Raw genomic sequence first — 15671 nt, 5'->3', positions numbered from 1 at the left:
TTCGCCGAGACCGTCATTTCCGTGATGCCTTAGTCAACGACAGATCGAGAGAGAAGACAGACAGAGAGTCTCTTCAATCTTTGAGTGACATCACATGGCAGCTTTTACCGAGGGCCAAAGACAACCGCGCGAACAGTCACGCCAACGCATCCTTAACATAAATCATTCCTCCGAAGCGACGACGACGACGACGACGACACACGTCTCGACGATCCAATCACTCTCTCCAGCTCCAAAGAGACCTCCACGGAATCGGGGTTTTCCACAGTCAGTTTTACCATTTGTGAATCCACCGGAATGCCGGGAACTGCGTCATTATGCAGGCGACTTGCTCCAGCACCAGCTGGTGGCCGCGTGCGCCGGAACTCTACTACAATTGTTACTTACTTATGCGGCCACCAGAGACGGGGCCAGTGGCCGCGAATGATGGCACAAATAGTAATTAAGATAATGAACTCCTTTTCTTATGCTGGTGTGCGTGCTGCTGCTGCTGCTGCTGCTGCTGGGCACCAGCTGGCAGCAGCCGTGGTGCATCAACAAAAGGTGGTCCCTTGTTGCGAACAGACGGCCAGCTAGCCAGCCAGCCAGCCAGCCAAATAGCCAGCCAGCCAGCTTGTCGGTACCATTAGCAGCTTTCTTATTGCGTGTTTGGGCACGCGGCAGCAGCAGCAGCAGAACCGCCCAACAGTCACGTCACGACGAGGGAAAGGAGGCAACCATTGGCACTGGCAACCGGAAGAGCGCCTTCTACAGCCGTAGACAGATAGCAGGATGGGCGGCACAAGGAAATGCAATGGCCGGAAGCGGCCATTTCCGCTCCGTGTCGACGGAACAAGAGGGTAATGATTGCGGCAAAACAGTGACCGGCAGTAGTGTGCAACTCGTCGCGAGCGTAGAGGGAAATGATCATCATCTTCATAGCGCTGCTGCTTCATAGCGACCACCAGACGACTGACACGCAGCCCCAGAAACCAGAAACGACTCGGTACCTCGGTACACTGATGATGGTGCACCTCGCGTAGGTACCTCGCAGCAAGAGCAGCAGCAGGAGCAGCAGTAGCATTAAAAACCCCAGCTGCGTGTCCCAGACACGAAACACAACACGACAGATATTTGTTTTTAATATAAATGTAAATTTATTTTCCGGCTTCATCCGGCAAGCCCTCGACTGTGCTGGTAGAGGTAGTGGTGGTGGTGGTGGTAGTGTTTCCGGAACGGAAGGCCGGAACACGGATTCCCTGCACCCAGTGGGTGAACTGACAGAAGATTGGTTTTGGGGGGCTGTGGTGGAGGAAAAGTTATTTTTCTCGAAAGGACGCAACGCAACCGCGCAACGTGTAGCGTCGTGTATAGAGCACCTTTTGCTGGACTGTAACACCCAAAACACCCCACCCGATGTTCGATTTGGCGTCTTGTTGTACCGACCACACATACATACCCACACACACCACTTCGAGCTCCAGTTGGTTCCCGGTTTCTGGTAACCATTAACGAAAGCACCAAGGCGTAACCGGCCGGCTGTGGCTGGTGGCGTACGACTCAATCAGCCAGAGCAGGCCAGGCCAGGCCAGGCCAGGATGCAGCAGTCCATAACCTGTGTGGGGTCCTGGGCTTCCTGCACCGCACCGACCGGGGGGTTTGCTCTCAAATTGCGTTCCACGTCATAAGTGCAATCAGTGTGTGGCAGACGACGAGATCGAGTGTCCCATAGTGTCATAGCTACTGACTGCGTAGTGCTGACACCAACAGTGCAGACCAGACGTGCCCGGTGCCTGTAATAGCCATCCCAAAAACATTCATCTATTAACCTCGGGCGCCACTCTCACGGAAACATAACTAACTGTCACGCGGCAAATTGTATGTCCGTTCCGGCGCGTTCGGGCCTCTGGATGAATGGTTTTCCCGGGGGTTTCTACTTTTTTGATTGCACTTTCTTCAATCCACCGCCACCGCGCTAGATGTTTGGTATCTCACCTGCGTCACGGAGCACCGTCCGGAGTGTGATTACTTTCGCGGGCTCGTATGTCACGGAAGCATTATTCTCTTCGCCCCTTGGCGAATGCCGCGATGGCGCACATAAATTGCATCCACAATTAACCAACCAAACAAACGATGATGGCCGGCCGTTGGTGTGGTTGTGGTGTGCGGAAAAAAAAGAAAATTGCCCAAAAAATTACGTTCCTTCGCTTTCAAATAAACGAATTACATTTTCGCGTACAATTTTCCGCTAGATAAATGAGCGAACCGAAGGTACATTCTGTCTAGAAAGTATCAACATCTGTCCTTAATTATTGTGCAAAATTTGAGCGGAATCAGTTAATCCGTTTGTTTACAACAATTTTTTAACTAAGTCGATGTCATTATAAACGGCGATTTTGGTTTTATGGCTTAAATCGACTCAAAACAGATACCGTGAAGGGGCAAGTTAAGCTTTGGAGAAAGGACAAAGTCACAGGGAACTAATTCTGGTCCAAATACTTTTGAAGGCTTTGTGCCACTCATATGCACGAGTTTTCGATAGAGTATTATTTCCAAAGGCCTTTTGCAACATTTTCAATGCATCGGCACACGACATTTCATTTGCAAAAAAAAACTTTAAGCAAATTTTTTGTTCAATGTCGTCATCCGTGATAACAAATCGCCGCTCACTACTGACATGGGCTTACTCAAAAAATTGCTGTAAACAGACGGGTTTACGGATTTCGCTCAAATTCGCACAATAATTAAGGACCTAGGAAAAAATACTTGAACCGACAACCCAGTCAGATTTAAATCGACTATTCTCGGCTCTTTTATGACAAAATGTAAATACAATCATCGCGTTGTATCGGATGCGAGTTGTGCAACTTTCTCCTATCAGTCAGGTTTATCATCACCAATCTCACAATCAGTGTTTGCTATATTACAGTAACATCCACAAAAGCAAAATAACATTAATTTGAGACTACGCCCGCAAACACACACTAACACTGAATCAAGACCACTTGTGTGTGTGTCGATATTCGAACGTTTTCATCACGGTCACTCTAATCCGCTTTCGCTAGCACCTTCTATCACTGCCTGTTTCGCCGTTCGGAAAACTATTCAATTTCCCCGTGAAAAAGCGCTTATAAATGAGCAAAATTCATCACTCACCGTCGCCTATTGACCGCACGGTCCCCAACCACCGGAATGCGGCCATGAAAGTTAGTGGCCCGACTCTAGTGCTCCTCTCTTTGTCAGCGGAAAGTGGTGAGCAGCGATTGATTTATTTACCCAAAAATGAAAATCTGTCCACAATCCGGGTTCCGGTTCGTCATATCAGGACTAGACCAGGAAAATGGAGGAGGAGGAAGCGGAGGAGGAGGCGGAGGAAAGCAGCGCATGTGACGCTCGGTGCTCGAATGAAACAAAAATAGAGGACCACTTCCGCCGAATCGTAATAATAATAATTTATGCAAATCGTGCAAAGGTACTAGCTGGCTGCCAGGCTGGCATGCTGGCAGATAGATCGAATGACGTTGACCGTGGGACCGTGGGCTTGAGGCGAGTGGGCAGAGCACCACGGATCTGTGGATCGACGATGGCGATTCCAATTTGATTTGCTCCCCGGGCCAGCGGCCGAGCTGTGGTGAACGGAACTTTGTCCTGTATCCTGTAGGACACTCGGAACGCCCGGTTGTCGCAGTGTGTGAATCATTCCGCTCGGACGCTTCTCCAGCGCCCGGTCCTTCCTCCACCTTCTTTTTCCATTCCAGCGAAAGTTTTATTATTCCACATATAAAGTTAAAATAAATATAAAATGTGACCCCTTGGCCCACCAGACTCCCCGCCCCCCACCAGGTGCTGGTTGTTGGCCGTGCTGAGGTTTAGTTCGAGATTTGACTAGCAACTTGCAAAATAGATTTTCCTCGAGAGAGAGAGAGAGAGAGAGAGAAAAAAACGTCACAGAAAACAAATCTTCGGCTGGACTTCAGGACACAAGAGAGGAAGGAAGGAAGGGAGGGGAAGGGGGGGATGGTGGCTTCGGCGGGTCCGTCGGCTTGGCTGGTCTTTAAACTTTTGCAGCAGCCGCGCTGAACCCACCCCCAGCCACGAACCGGAACCTCACACCGGAACATGTGTTTGACGCAGATCCTGGATTTGAAATGGCGTTCGTTGAGGGTGGTTCGTGGTGGTGGTGGTGGTGGTGGTGGTAGTGGTGCTACGCGTGTCTCCCTAACCTCAGAAAACGGTCACGTGGTTTTGTGGTCGAAGGAGGAACAAAAAGTGAGGAGGGTTCGCATAAAAGTTCGCAACACATGCCACGGCGCACATCTCACTGGAGCGCATCGTCGCAAGGACCGTGGCCGAATGGGCGGAAGTTGTATATTGTATCGCCGAGAAGGGAGGAGGGGGAGGGGGAGGGGGAGGCAACCCTCATTCCTGGCTTTGGCTTCGAGGAGGCCGACATAACTGCATTTTTGAGTTTTTGTGTGCATCTCGCATGACTTGGAGGCTTCGGTTTCAATGCTGCTGCTGCTGCTGTTCAACATCAAGCAGCAACACGAGGCATTGTAGGGGTTTTTGTGGGGCGCTCGTGAACCCCGTGACCTAAGCTCGGCTTCCCATTATGTGTGCGTGTGTATTTGTGCCCTAGGTCATAACCCGGATCACGAGGAATGACTAACCGACAGGCACACACACACACTCAATCACGCACAAGCTCTCTCGGAAGCTTAAAGCTGGCTGGCTGGCTGTTGCACCCTTGGACCATCATAAGCCCTAAACCCCCCCGATCGTTGTTCAACGTTGAATTGGAACACCTTCGAAGATGATGATGTCGCCGGTCATGTGCGAAGTATGTTATCGTTGGCGTAGAAGGTGCTGGCTGGCTGGTCGGTTCACAAATCAAATGATTCTCGAATAAAATGATATGCAATAAGCTAACGTCCGGGTCGGAGTGTTGGTCACTCCCTTCTCTCCTCTCCTCTCTCTCTCTCTCTATTCCGCTAACCTTTTGTCGCACAATCGAGGGCCAATGGCAGCAGTACGTAGCATGGATGCAGTCCGGCTCATAATTTTGCTCTCGAATTAACAAACCTCCAGCGGCATCCGGCAGGCAGGCAGGCAGGCAGGCCCCCTTTTAACCGCCTCTCGCCTTAATTTCCTTGGCCACCATGAATAAGGCAAACATTGCGTTGCACAGCCAAAGGATGGTAATAAACATGTCAAACATTATCATACCCTCCAGACAGGCCGAGAGACATGCATGCAGTGCACGCATGCATGTACTGGTCTGCAGGGCCTGCCAGGGCAAGAGGAACAATCACGGCCCTGAAACGGGTGATGAGAGCTGCATGCATGTATTCAGAATTAGATTTGAGGTGGCATTTGTGTGTGTGTGTGGCTTAGACAAAACCTTATGCCTTTCAGCCGTACTACGCAGCACCGTACGAATGTTCATCAGAGAACAGCCAGCAGCATTCCAACACGTTGTCTCATCCCCGCCTCGAGCAGCCTTTTAAAGGTTGGTGAATGTGGCCACAACAACACGGACATCCTGTGTGGAAGTTGTGGATTAAATTAAAGGCCCCGAAGGAGATGCCAGACCGTAGCGGACGCACGTTCGGTGCACACGTGCAACTGTAGCCACGGTCTGTCCGTTCGGTGAATATGCTGGATAGCATAATCAGTACCCCAGTACCACCCTTTTACAGAGAGGGGAACTGCATGGATTTGTGTTGCTCGATCGAAAGCGACATCCAGGATGTGTTTATTTCAAAAGTGGTTGTCTGCTAGTGTTTTGAAGGTCCAGAAGTTGAACGGGGGGAAAAAAGAGAACAAACTTCATGCGCTGGTCACTTCTCTGACTTTGTGACGATGGTTTTGTGGCATCCATAGTATGATCTAGTGATGAATGGAAGTAGCTAGATAAGCCCCCGGCGGCAGCTTGTACTTAAGCTCTATATGCTGAAAATAACTGAACAAGCGACCAGATTGTCCGAATGGAGAGGCGTCTCAGCCCTGGTTGAGTGGATTTACGGCCGTTTAAGCTTCTGGGCAGCTGCACTTTGCAACTTTAATCGGATAAAGTACTGAGAAGGGCGTACACCAAACGCTTCGAAATGCATCTCCTTATTGCTCTACGAACTGTTCTTTAGATTACTTCCGTCTTTGGTATTATTGTGAACCTGTTCTTGGGAACGCGTCCCGCACTGAATGACTTTATTCCTTACAAAACAACTTCCTCCCGGAAGTTCAAACCAGTATTTGTGCCCAGTTGGAAGGAGCAAGGAATTTAATAAAAACGACCTCCAATAATAGCAACAAAAAAAAATGAGGGTCCAGAGTGATCCACAGTGGTAAAAACATGCTTCAAACGCTACCCATGCGTATTTTTCGTGCTCTTTTTTCTGTTCTGAATACACTCTTTCACACCCTCGCTCTCTCTCTTTTCTGCGAATTAGCTCAGGAGAATACAATCAGGAGCAGCAGCAAAAAAAAACACGAAGGAAGGAAGGATAAGCTGAATGCGGCCGCTCTCTTCACCTTCACGTAGCTTTCAGTGCCATCGAAGCAGAAAAATGGAACGGCCTTTGGTTCCATCCTGGTATCCTTCATTGGCGCGTGGCAACGCGGCAACGGGCGCAACCCTTTCAGAGCCGGACGAGCGTGTCATTGCCGAGATGGTATCAACGGGAAGCGCGGGACCCAAACCGTTAGCCCCCGCTCTTGTTATCCACCATTTTGATTTTTATTTTAGCAACTGTTGGGCCCCTCGAGGGGGGTGGGTGGGAAAGGATGGTTCCCAAATTGCCAAAGTTATTAATTTACAAGTAATGAATATTAAAACGCGGACGGGCGGACGAGCGGACGGGCGCTCGCTAATTGCTTTTTCCTATTTCCGTGTCGCTCATTTTCATCGCCATTGTTCTGGCTGTAGAGAGGAAAAAAAAACAACGGTGCCGTGACGCTGCCGGGCACGACGTGTGCGTCTTTTGAGTTCTGGCCGGATTTTATCGCCGTATTTAACCCATTCGATCTAGAAGAAGAAGGGGAAGAAGAAGCAGAAGAGAAGCGAGTTCTGTGCCAGCGCGATCGTTGCACGCACAACCGGTGCGCGTGTCTAAATGTTGCTGCCACCGGTTTGGGATGTCGGTAACCATTTGCTGCAAAACGTGCCCCTTCGCGATGATGGACAAGCGGATGGTAAGCGTCGTGCAACAATCTCGCAAAGGGCGTAACGCATAACCATAACATTTGAGGCAATAAAAACGGGAAGCCCCAGGCCGGGGAAGCATTTACTGTCTCCTCCTCCTCCTCCTATCGATGGAAAAACTGTGGAAAATTCTTCCCCACCTCCTGAAATCATAAAAAAAGCATGCGAGGCGGGTGGGACTCACCTGAATTGGGCTGCTGATTGCTGTTAGGCCGGGCGGAAGGAGCGCCATCACGTGCTTCGACTTCCAGAGCGTACGCGCCCTGCTTCTCACGATCGAACACTACCTTCGTGAAGATCTCGCCACTTTGCAGATTGATTTCGAAGAAATCTTTACCCTCGTTCCGGGGCGAATCGACGATGTAGTAGTACACCTGTAACGGGAAGGAGAGGAAGGTAGGACAATTAGTGTGCAATTTCGGACACCGTCACCATCGAAACGTGCACTAAATGCTAGTAGCGCACAACACCCCCGGGGGAACAGAGAGCGAAATGTGACAGAAAAAAAGGCAACGCCTCCTGGATGTGTCGTGGATGGATCATTTCCTCGAATGTCGCGAAAATCGAAGAGACGCAGAACGGAGCAACAACAACAAAAAAATAGAGAACGAAACTTTTGGGCCTTCAGTCTAATTAGAAACAATCGAGCCGTTTTTTAATTGAATCTTTTGGTGCCCTCCGGTTGGGACTATTTGACCATTCAGCAAATGGCCTCCGCCACGATTACGAGCTCCTCGATAATCGCCCCAGCATTAGATCCCCCTCGGGGTCACTATCCGACGGCCCGGGGGATTCGACGTTCGTGGTGCCTGAGACGTGCAGTGCATTGACCGTGAAGCACGAATTTCCTCGTTTTTTGCCGCTCGGTTTCCTTTTGTGCTCATTTTCACCATTTCATGTCCCCTGAGGCTCCCCATCGAGGGGCACTCGGGGTCACAAAGAGGGAAATTTGTAATTATTGAAAACGGACTCCCCCCCACGGGGTCGTTTTAAATGTTTGGCTCAACTTTGGGCACCCCCCCGAAAGCTCATCCTTCGCGCGATAATTGACTTCAGCCCAGCGTGCATGATTGAATCATTCGCGGCTAATTGCCTGAACCGGGCTTGCGGCGGTTACTAGATTGAAAAGCGTGAGCAATGACCCGGGGGTGCCAGGGATCAACCGGAGCAACCAACCACACCGGCGGCTAGTAATGCCAAAGCGAGCCCCCAAAATCAAATGAAATGAATCGGTAAAGGTCATTGTACTGTTTACAATTGAGTCAGCTCTTTTATTTGCTCACCGAGCGGAGGATTGGGTGCAAATATGCTTTGCGAACATAAACATATGTAGCACCCCCCGCCATTATGAGCGCAACCGTCGCACTGTCCACACACACACACAAACACACACCCCCGCTGGGTGTTTATTAAATATGCTCAATCTGTGCGCTGCCACAATTGCCGCCGCCGCCGCCGCTTTCTGGCCGCTTTCAATGGCCGTTCGCGTACACGAGCCGCATACTGATGCGAACGGAGCGCGTTCCCCGAAAATAACCCCACGTATCGATTGCGGATTGCTTGGTGGATGCTGACCGACGAAGGAGCAGCGACCAGAATTCGGACCGAAATCTATTCCCCGAACCCCGGGTGCTTGCTTTCGGGCCGGATGTACGGGCCACCCAAAACGGACAGGCTGCATTGCATTGCCCCTGGCAACGGGATGATCAAATCTTGGAGCTTCAGCGGAGTGCTCACAGCCTGCTGTGCCCGGCCTTGCTGACCCTAACACACTCACACTCGGAACTGTTTCTTGCGTCCCTTTTTGCCTGCAAACTGTCAGTGGAAGAAGGCAAACCCGAAGCAGCAAAAGGCAAACGACGAAACAGAATCCTTTTGCGAAACTAAAGGTCGCATAAAAAGTACAGCAAAAAAACAGAAGGAAAAATGGCGGCAAATCAGGGCACCGGAAAGGCCCCGAGGAAGAAAATGAATATTTCATAATCCCCATCAGTGCGCAGAGGGACTGGCGGTAGCGGGCAGCTGAAGACAGAAAAGTAAATGACCGGTGAAATGGAAAAAGCAAAACTTCCCACGAGCGAAGCTCGATGCCAAACAAGCTCACAAAAATGAAGTGAGGGCCCGGAAAAGGGGAAAAGGGGGAGCCTGAATCCAACGTTGACTGGCCGGTCGTGTACTCAGCTCATAAACACGATCGGAACCGAGACACACGTCCCGTTTGGTGGGCGAAAGAAGTCCCACCAAGCAGGCATCAACGACCAAACCCCTTTTATTGGGGCGAGAGTGTGTGGAGTATGGGGCGCGGTTCCACTGTCAACTGTCGCCCCCGCCAGTACGCTCTTCTAGCCTAGCTACACTCGCGGAATCGCGAGCAACGTTCGATCCGGAATTTGAGATTAAATAATCAAATGGAAAGTTATTTGCGACGATAAACATTCCATCGCAAACCACCACCACGCCAGCGCCAGGGGAAGGAGGCTGTGGGGTGTGCCGGGGACAATATAATACCCGTCGAAACGGATGCCCGTGGTTCCGAGGATGCCGTGGCTTTTGCGCGAGTTCTGTGGTTTACCAAATCGAACCCCCTTCTTCGTCCACATACCATCGGTTGGTTATGAGACAAATTTTCCTCCTCACAATTCGCGGTTAGATTCAATTGTCTCATGGATTGACGCGAGGACCCACAGAGTTGGGAGTGATTAAATGTTGGAGTGAACTAAAGTTGATTCAATTTAGTTGAAAATACATTCTTAAGTTTCTAGATGTTAAAGAAAGCGATTTTAATTGTATTTGAAAACAATAAGCAAGCATCGGTGGTTCAGTGGTAGAATGCTCGCCTGCCACGCGGGCGGCCCGGGTTCGATTCCCGGCCGATGCATACATCTAATTTTCCTTTTTAAAATCAAAAATAGTCCATTTTTTGTGTAATGAGGATATCATTTGTAATGTTGATGAGTTAATCCCGCATACGAGAATTTAACTTTTTATCCAAAGAGCTTGTCCTGCGACTTCATGGGAGTTACTCTAACAAGACTTCCACCTCACAAAACAAGAAAAAAAAACAGAAAAGCAGAGATCAAGACTAGAGGAGATCATCGAAGACTTTCAAGTCACATTTCATTCCTTTCCACAAAATTCGAGCACGCTTCATCGTGAACGAGCCTTCGCCAGAAACATTCTCCGGCTTCCGGCTCCGGCCACCTTCTTGGCATGGCGGTTACTCACCTGATTGTTGGGGAAGGTACCATCCTTATCGATTGCATTCACTTGTGTCACCTTCGTCCCGATCGGTTCGCCCTCCAGCACCGTTTCCTGCTCACGTTCCGTAAACAGTGGTATTTCGTCGTTTACATCCTCTAATTGTATGTAAACAGTCGCCTCCGATGCAAGCTGCTGGGCACCGTTGTTCTGTGTGTGGCAAGTGTTTGATGATGGCACGGAGCGCACAGGACACGGTTATTGTTCAAATTGTATTTGTAGCGAATCCAACGGGGCCCGCCACCGCCATGACGAGAACCGCGATGTGGACGATGATGACGATGATGGTGATGACGAGCGCCAGCCGCCAGGACGAAGGAGAAATGTTGATTGTTGGTGTTGTGTTATGGTTTATTTTTTGTTGTTATTTGCATTCGTTACCGGTGCATGAAAGTAAAGAGAAGAAAAGAGAGTGAGAAAAGCTGGGGGAAAACAAACGCGATGGGAAAAATGTCAGCCAGTCACATCCGCCCAGCCAGCCAGCCAGCCAGCCAGCCAGCCAGTCGGTACCGAATGGTGGCCAGGATGGTGGACGCAAAGCAAAATGAGCATTAATTTGATGATGTTCGACATAAATTTTAAATTTTTAACACAGAACCAACGACGACGACGAGGACGACGACGAGGACAACACGCTATGCTCTCTATGCTTTGTTCACGACGGTGGTTTACAGGTTTTAAGGGGGGTTTGGGGGAATGCTGGTTGTTGGTTTCGTTTGCAACGCTTGGTTACTGATGTGGTTGCTGATGCGGTACTTCGGCATGCGGACGACGATACCAGCGAGCATAACCATCAGCCAACCACCCAACCAGCAGTCGGTATCGGTACGGTGGTATGCAAATGGTTTCACATTTAAACGGTAGCGGCCACCGGAAAGGATGTGCATCGAATAATAAGCCACAAGCTGCTGCTGTTGCTGCTGGCGCTACTGCTTCTACTGATGATGATGATGCTGATCATGGTGACCGGCGACGACAACGATGATGATGGTGGTCGTGGACATAATCATTTTTATTTTCTCCATGATCCTGTCGCTACACGTGGCAGTCTATTTGCTTGCGATGATGATGATGATGATGCTCAAGCCTCAATCAACCCACGATACCAATTGTAAATTGTCTCGGAACCGAATGCCCGTTGGCAGTAAATTTTATGTGGCCCTTTTTTCTCCCTTTGTCTTTCCATGCAGCGCACATAATGCATAATGTTATGCCGTACGTGAGTTTTCGCAACAGCAACCGAATGAGTAAAAATTAACTACTATCTGCGACATTCATTCGATGACTTCTGCTTCTGCTATTGCTCCTTTCAATTGACGCGCACCAGAACCTAAACACCTGTTCGCGTGACCATCCCGGGAAGTGGAAGCAGTTTTGCAGCACAAAAGCAATTTACGTCACGACAAGCCAAAAACACCCCAACGGTCGCGGAACTGCGTGGGAATTGGTCATAAATATATTTTCCAAACTTTCGCGCGACAGATTTTCCGGATTTTCCCTTCTTTCCGAACCGTCCGATAGCCCGGGCTGCGCATAAAATGCGTCTTGGCACGCCAAACCCCCCACCCCCTCCCCAACCGCCGAGGCCACCGAATGTCGCGTCCGAAAAACTTCCCGGCCAATCACTAAACATCGCGCTTTCGGGGCTGCCCCAACGACCAACGAGACCATTTGATCCTATTAAAAGTGCCATCAAAAGTGCTTTGAAGCTTTTAATTTCCTCCTCTCCTCTTTCGGCTCCTCCTCCGGCGTGTAATGGTGCACACCATCATCGCACGCACCATCCGGCCGGGAACTTCGACGGATCGTGCCATAAACCATTTTGTAACCGGCAACCAACCGGCGCGTCGATCGCTTTTCCGCTTTCTCGCGTGTAGCTTAATGCCGTGCCGTAGCCGTTACCAGACACACTGACACATAACACACACACAAACACTGTTGCAATCATGTTCTGCTCATCGGTTTCATTTTGTGTTCTGCTTCGGGGTTTTTTTTTTATTGGAAGGAGGAAAAGGAATGGATGGGATGAGCAGCGCTGCCGGTGTGCTGCTGAGCTTAGAATGCATTTGTCATGATGATTTTGCATTGTCTATGCAGCTACTTTGTATCCGCGCTACCACCCCATGGTGACTACCACAACTGAATCAACAATGGAGTGCTCGGCGAATGGTGCTGCTGCAGCTGGAGAGACGGATCTCTACACGGATCTCTTCCGCCGGCGCGAGTGACATTGATACAAATTGATGCAGCGACCGCCAAGAACCGGCGTGAACCAAGTGAAAAAAAAAACAGATTGTTGTTTTCAATCAGCATAAGCATCCAGCGGACCACCGTTTGCCGTTGCTTGTCAAATCGTGCCTGATGATGCAAATGAGAATAGCCTTTCGTATTAATGAGTCTGCCGACTACCGACCGGCGCCTCTTCTCGGCGCGATACTACTTTAGTGTCTTGCCACGCGCACACCAAACAGCACAACGTTTCGCTGCATAATCACATACACACACAGCAGCACAGCGCACGGCTCTGACCCAGTTCGAGCGGCAGCATAATCGATCATCCTTCCAGGGTTGCTTCGCCCCAGGTTGCCACAACCGAGGCGCAGCATGCTGTGCACCAAAAACCATCACGAAGCTTAGCGCATTAACAGCAAGCCGGGCTCAGCGTTCCTCCTGTTTCTTCATTATAATAAAATACCATTTTGCATGACTTTCCCATGCTTTCCACGGCAAGCCAATCATTTATAACGACATTATCGCGTTATAACGGGCCACCCGCTTTAGCTTCCTTCCTTCCTTCCTTCCTTGCGCCGTGTGCCTGACTGACTGACGTGCAGCCGGCAAGGCAAGTGTTTAGCAAGCGTGCTTACTTTATGCTGGCCAATTTGCTCTCCCTCTCTCTCTCTTTCTCTCTCTCTCTGTCGGCAGGAGTGAGGAGTAAGGAGCTTGCCAACTTGAAAGATGATGGACAGCTTCCCCGCGTTGCATGCTAATCCTTTTGCTGCCCCCGGAGGGGGGGGTGAAGATCAAGGCGGATTTGTTTGATAAAAGCGAGCATCTGGGAGGCTTTCATCTGAGGATCAGAGCGTGGATCAAGAAGGATGAACAAGCTCTCCTCGTTCAAATCAATCGCCTTCCACTCCAGTGTTACTTGTTGAATCTCATTAGCCATCGCCAAATACCGGGTACAAAAAGGGACATCAACGAAGCACGTAAACTGATCATCAACATTGTAACACGTTCCCCATTTAGGTTGCTGCAGCAGGCCAATGGACCGGTGGTCGGATCTCACGGTAGCAGCACGTTTCGTTCTAAAGCATAGATTGTATTTTGAAAATTTCCTCCCCATTGTCCCGATTACTGTTGCAGCAGTCGCGGTGTGATCCTGTGGCCAGTGATGCCGAACGGTTCCGTCTACAGCTTTGTATCACTCCATGCCAGCCAGCGACAAAGTGTGCTGCACGCGGGGTATTAACACACACACACACACACACGGACGGACGGACGGCCTCTTTCTCCGAAAGGTGCGAAGCGGTTCAAAGGAAACCCTTCATGATGGGCGCTCTGGGCATGGAACATTGATATAAAGAGCGTGTGTGAGAGAGAGAAAGAGAGAGAGAGAGAGAGAGAGAGAGAGAGAGAGAGAGAGAGAGAGAGAGAGATAGAGAGCGAGTGAGGTGTCAAGCCAATCGTCGTATCTCCACCGGGGGAAAAGGACACATTATCATCACCATCAGGATCATCATCGTGACGGTGTAGTTCTCACGTTCCACTCGTACTTTCTCTCTCTGTCTCTGTCTCTTCAACGGCTGCACCTGATGCAGCATCATTCTGCACCCCGTCCCCCGTACCCCCCTCCCGGGGGGAGGCGTCACAACGCAACGGTCGAGATAAATAGATTATAGCTTCCGGAATATCTATGTCGCCCGCACTCGCTGCTGATTCCCCGGTATTAATTTATGAAAATGTAATTTATATGCAAATGTGTGCCACCCGCTCGGCCCACTAGGGCGCCGCGACGCCGCACGCCATCGTGACTGCATCGTGACAAAAGTGCATCCGATGGATTATTATTAGATTGCATTAAGGTGCAAGCTGCACGGGAGAAGCCCGCGTGATGATGATCTCCGGAAGGCTCACGGGCTTTGGCGCCGCGTTCCGTGGCAGGCGAAATGGCAGACCGTGGCTCAGGTGTACTCGGATTGAATCGCGAACCCAACAACGCCCAAAACCCCGACCATGGAACTCCCACTAGAAGCCCACACAGCCAGCCAGCTGATTGGGGCTTGTTGTGCGTTCGTTGCTGCTGCTGCTTCTGGTGGTGTTAATCCACTCGGCAAGCAACCCGCGGTCCAATCCGGGCGCGTATTAATCCCGTAAGACCCGTTCCCGTGCCCGTATCGTGTGGCCAAATCCCGGTCGACGGACGCGACGATTGGATCGAATGTAGCCGGCTCGAGACCGGCTGCCCCCAATTGGAAACGGTAGCGCTCCATCAAGAGATCCTCGTTAGGATCCCTCGTGTCCTGGGACGCCATATTTTGGTCCCTTCGGTTGACCATCTCTCTCTCTCTCGGTGGTCGGTAGACAATTGTGTGCAGCTGCCGCCGACCTGTGGGACTCATCATTGCCCGTGCCACCCGGGAATCCATCGTAAAACGCAGCTCATTTTCTTCAAAGTGGCACTCCGGCCATGGTGGTCACCGCCACCAACATCCAACGACCCGCCCGCCCGCTCGCCCGCCCTGCTTTGATGGCATGGCACAAGATAAAGCACTTCTTGTCATCATAATCACCATCACCACCACCACATCGCACCACCTTCACCTCCATGGAATTAGAACGAATGATCTCCCCTCACTTGAAGGTGCGGAGCGGTTCTTTGGCACCGATGACGCCGCGAAACAAAGGCAACGGGCGCCTGGCGAGCGCACCTGAAACACCCGGGAACCCATCCAGGGCCAGTATCCAGTGTGCCATAATTTGCTGCTCCATTCATCAACTCGGTCTGTCGGTTTCCCTCCCCGGTTTCGACTAATGAATCTCACACAGAGGAAAAAGTGGCCTGGTGATGGTGGTGGTGGTGGTGGTGGTGGTGTCTGGCACACGAGTAGCTGCGCGAGGTGCTGCCGAGTGGAAGATGAACGCCACGTTTTTACGTTGACGAATCATCAGCAGAAAAGGAGCTTCAGGACCGGCGAGGAACGCGAGGGACTTGACATCAATCTAGGACCTC

At 50.6% G+C, this 15671-nt stretch overlaps 1 protein-coding gene and 1 non-coding gene across 9 annotated transcripts in view; one reads left to right on the top strand and one right to left on the bottom strand.

The window, feature by feature from the left end:
- Positions 1-15671, bottom strand: part of LOC125949611 (neural-cadherin) — a 180868-nt gene that overhangs the window by 114458 nt on the left and 50739 nt on the right. For all 8 annotated transcript variants that reach the window (XM_049676804.1, XM_049676805.1, XM_049676806.1 and 5 more), the window contains exons 10-11: positions 10406-10588; positions 7365-7554 (exon numbers count right to left, since the gene is read on the bottom strand). In XM_049676804.1, coding sequence (XP_049532761.1) covers positions 7365-7554; positions 10406-10588 — 373 coding nt within the window. The remainder of the gene's footprint in view (positions 1-7364; positions 7555-10405; positions 10589-15671) is intronic.
- On the top strand, positions 9988-10058 carry Trnag-gcc (transfer RNA glycine (anticodon GCC)). The gene has a single exon. It is a non-coding gene; the product is annotated as a tRNA-Gly (tRNA).

This window comes from Anopheles darlingi, chromosome 2, assembly GCF_943734745.1.
Source record: "Anopheles darlingi chromosome 2, idAnoDarlMG_H_01, whole genome shotgun sequence".
NCBI lineage: Eukaryota > Metazoa > Arthropoda > Insecta > Diptera > Culicidae > Anopheles > Anopheles darlingi.
Note: the sequence above shows the minus strand (reverse complement) of the source record. Positions and strands in the feature narration are given on the sequence as shown.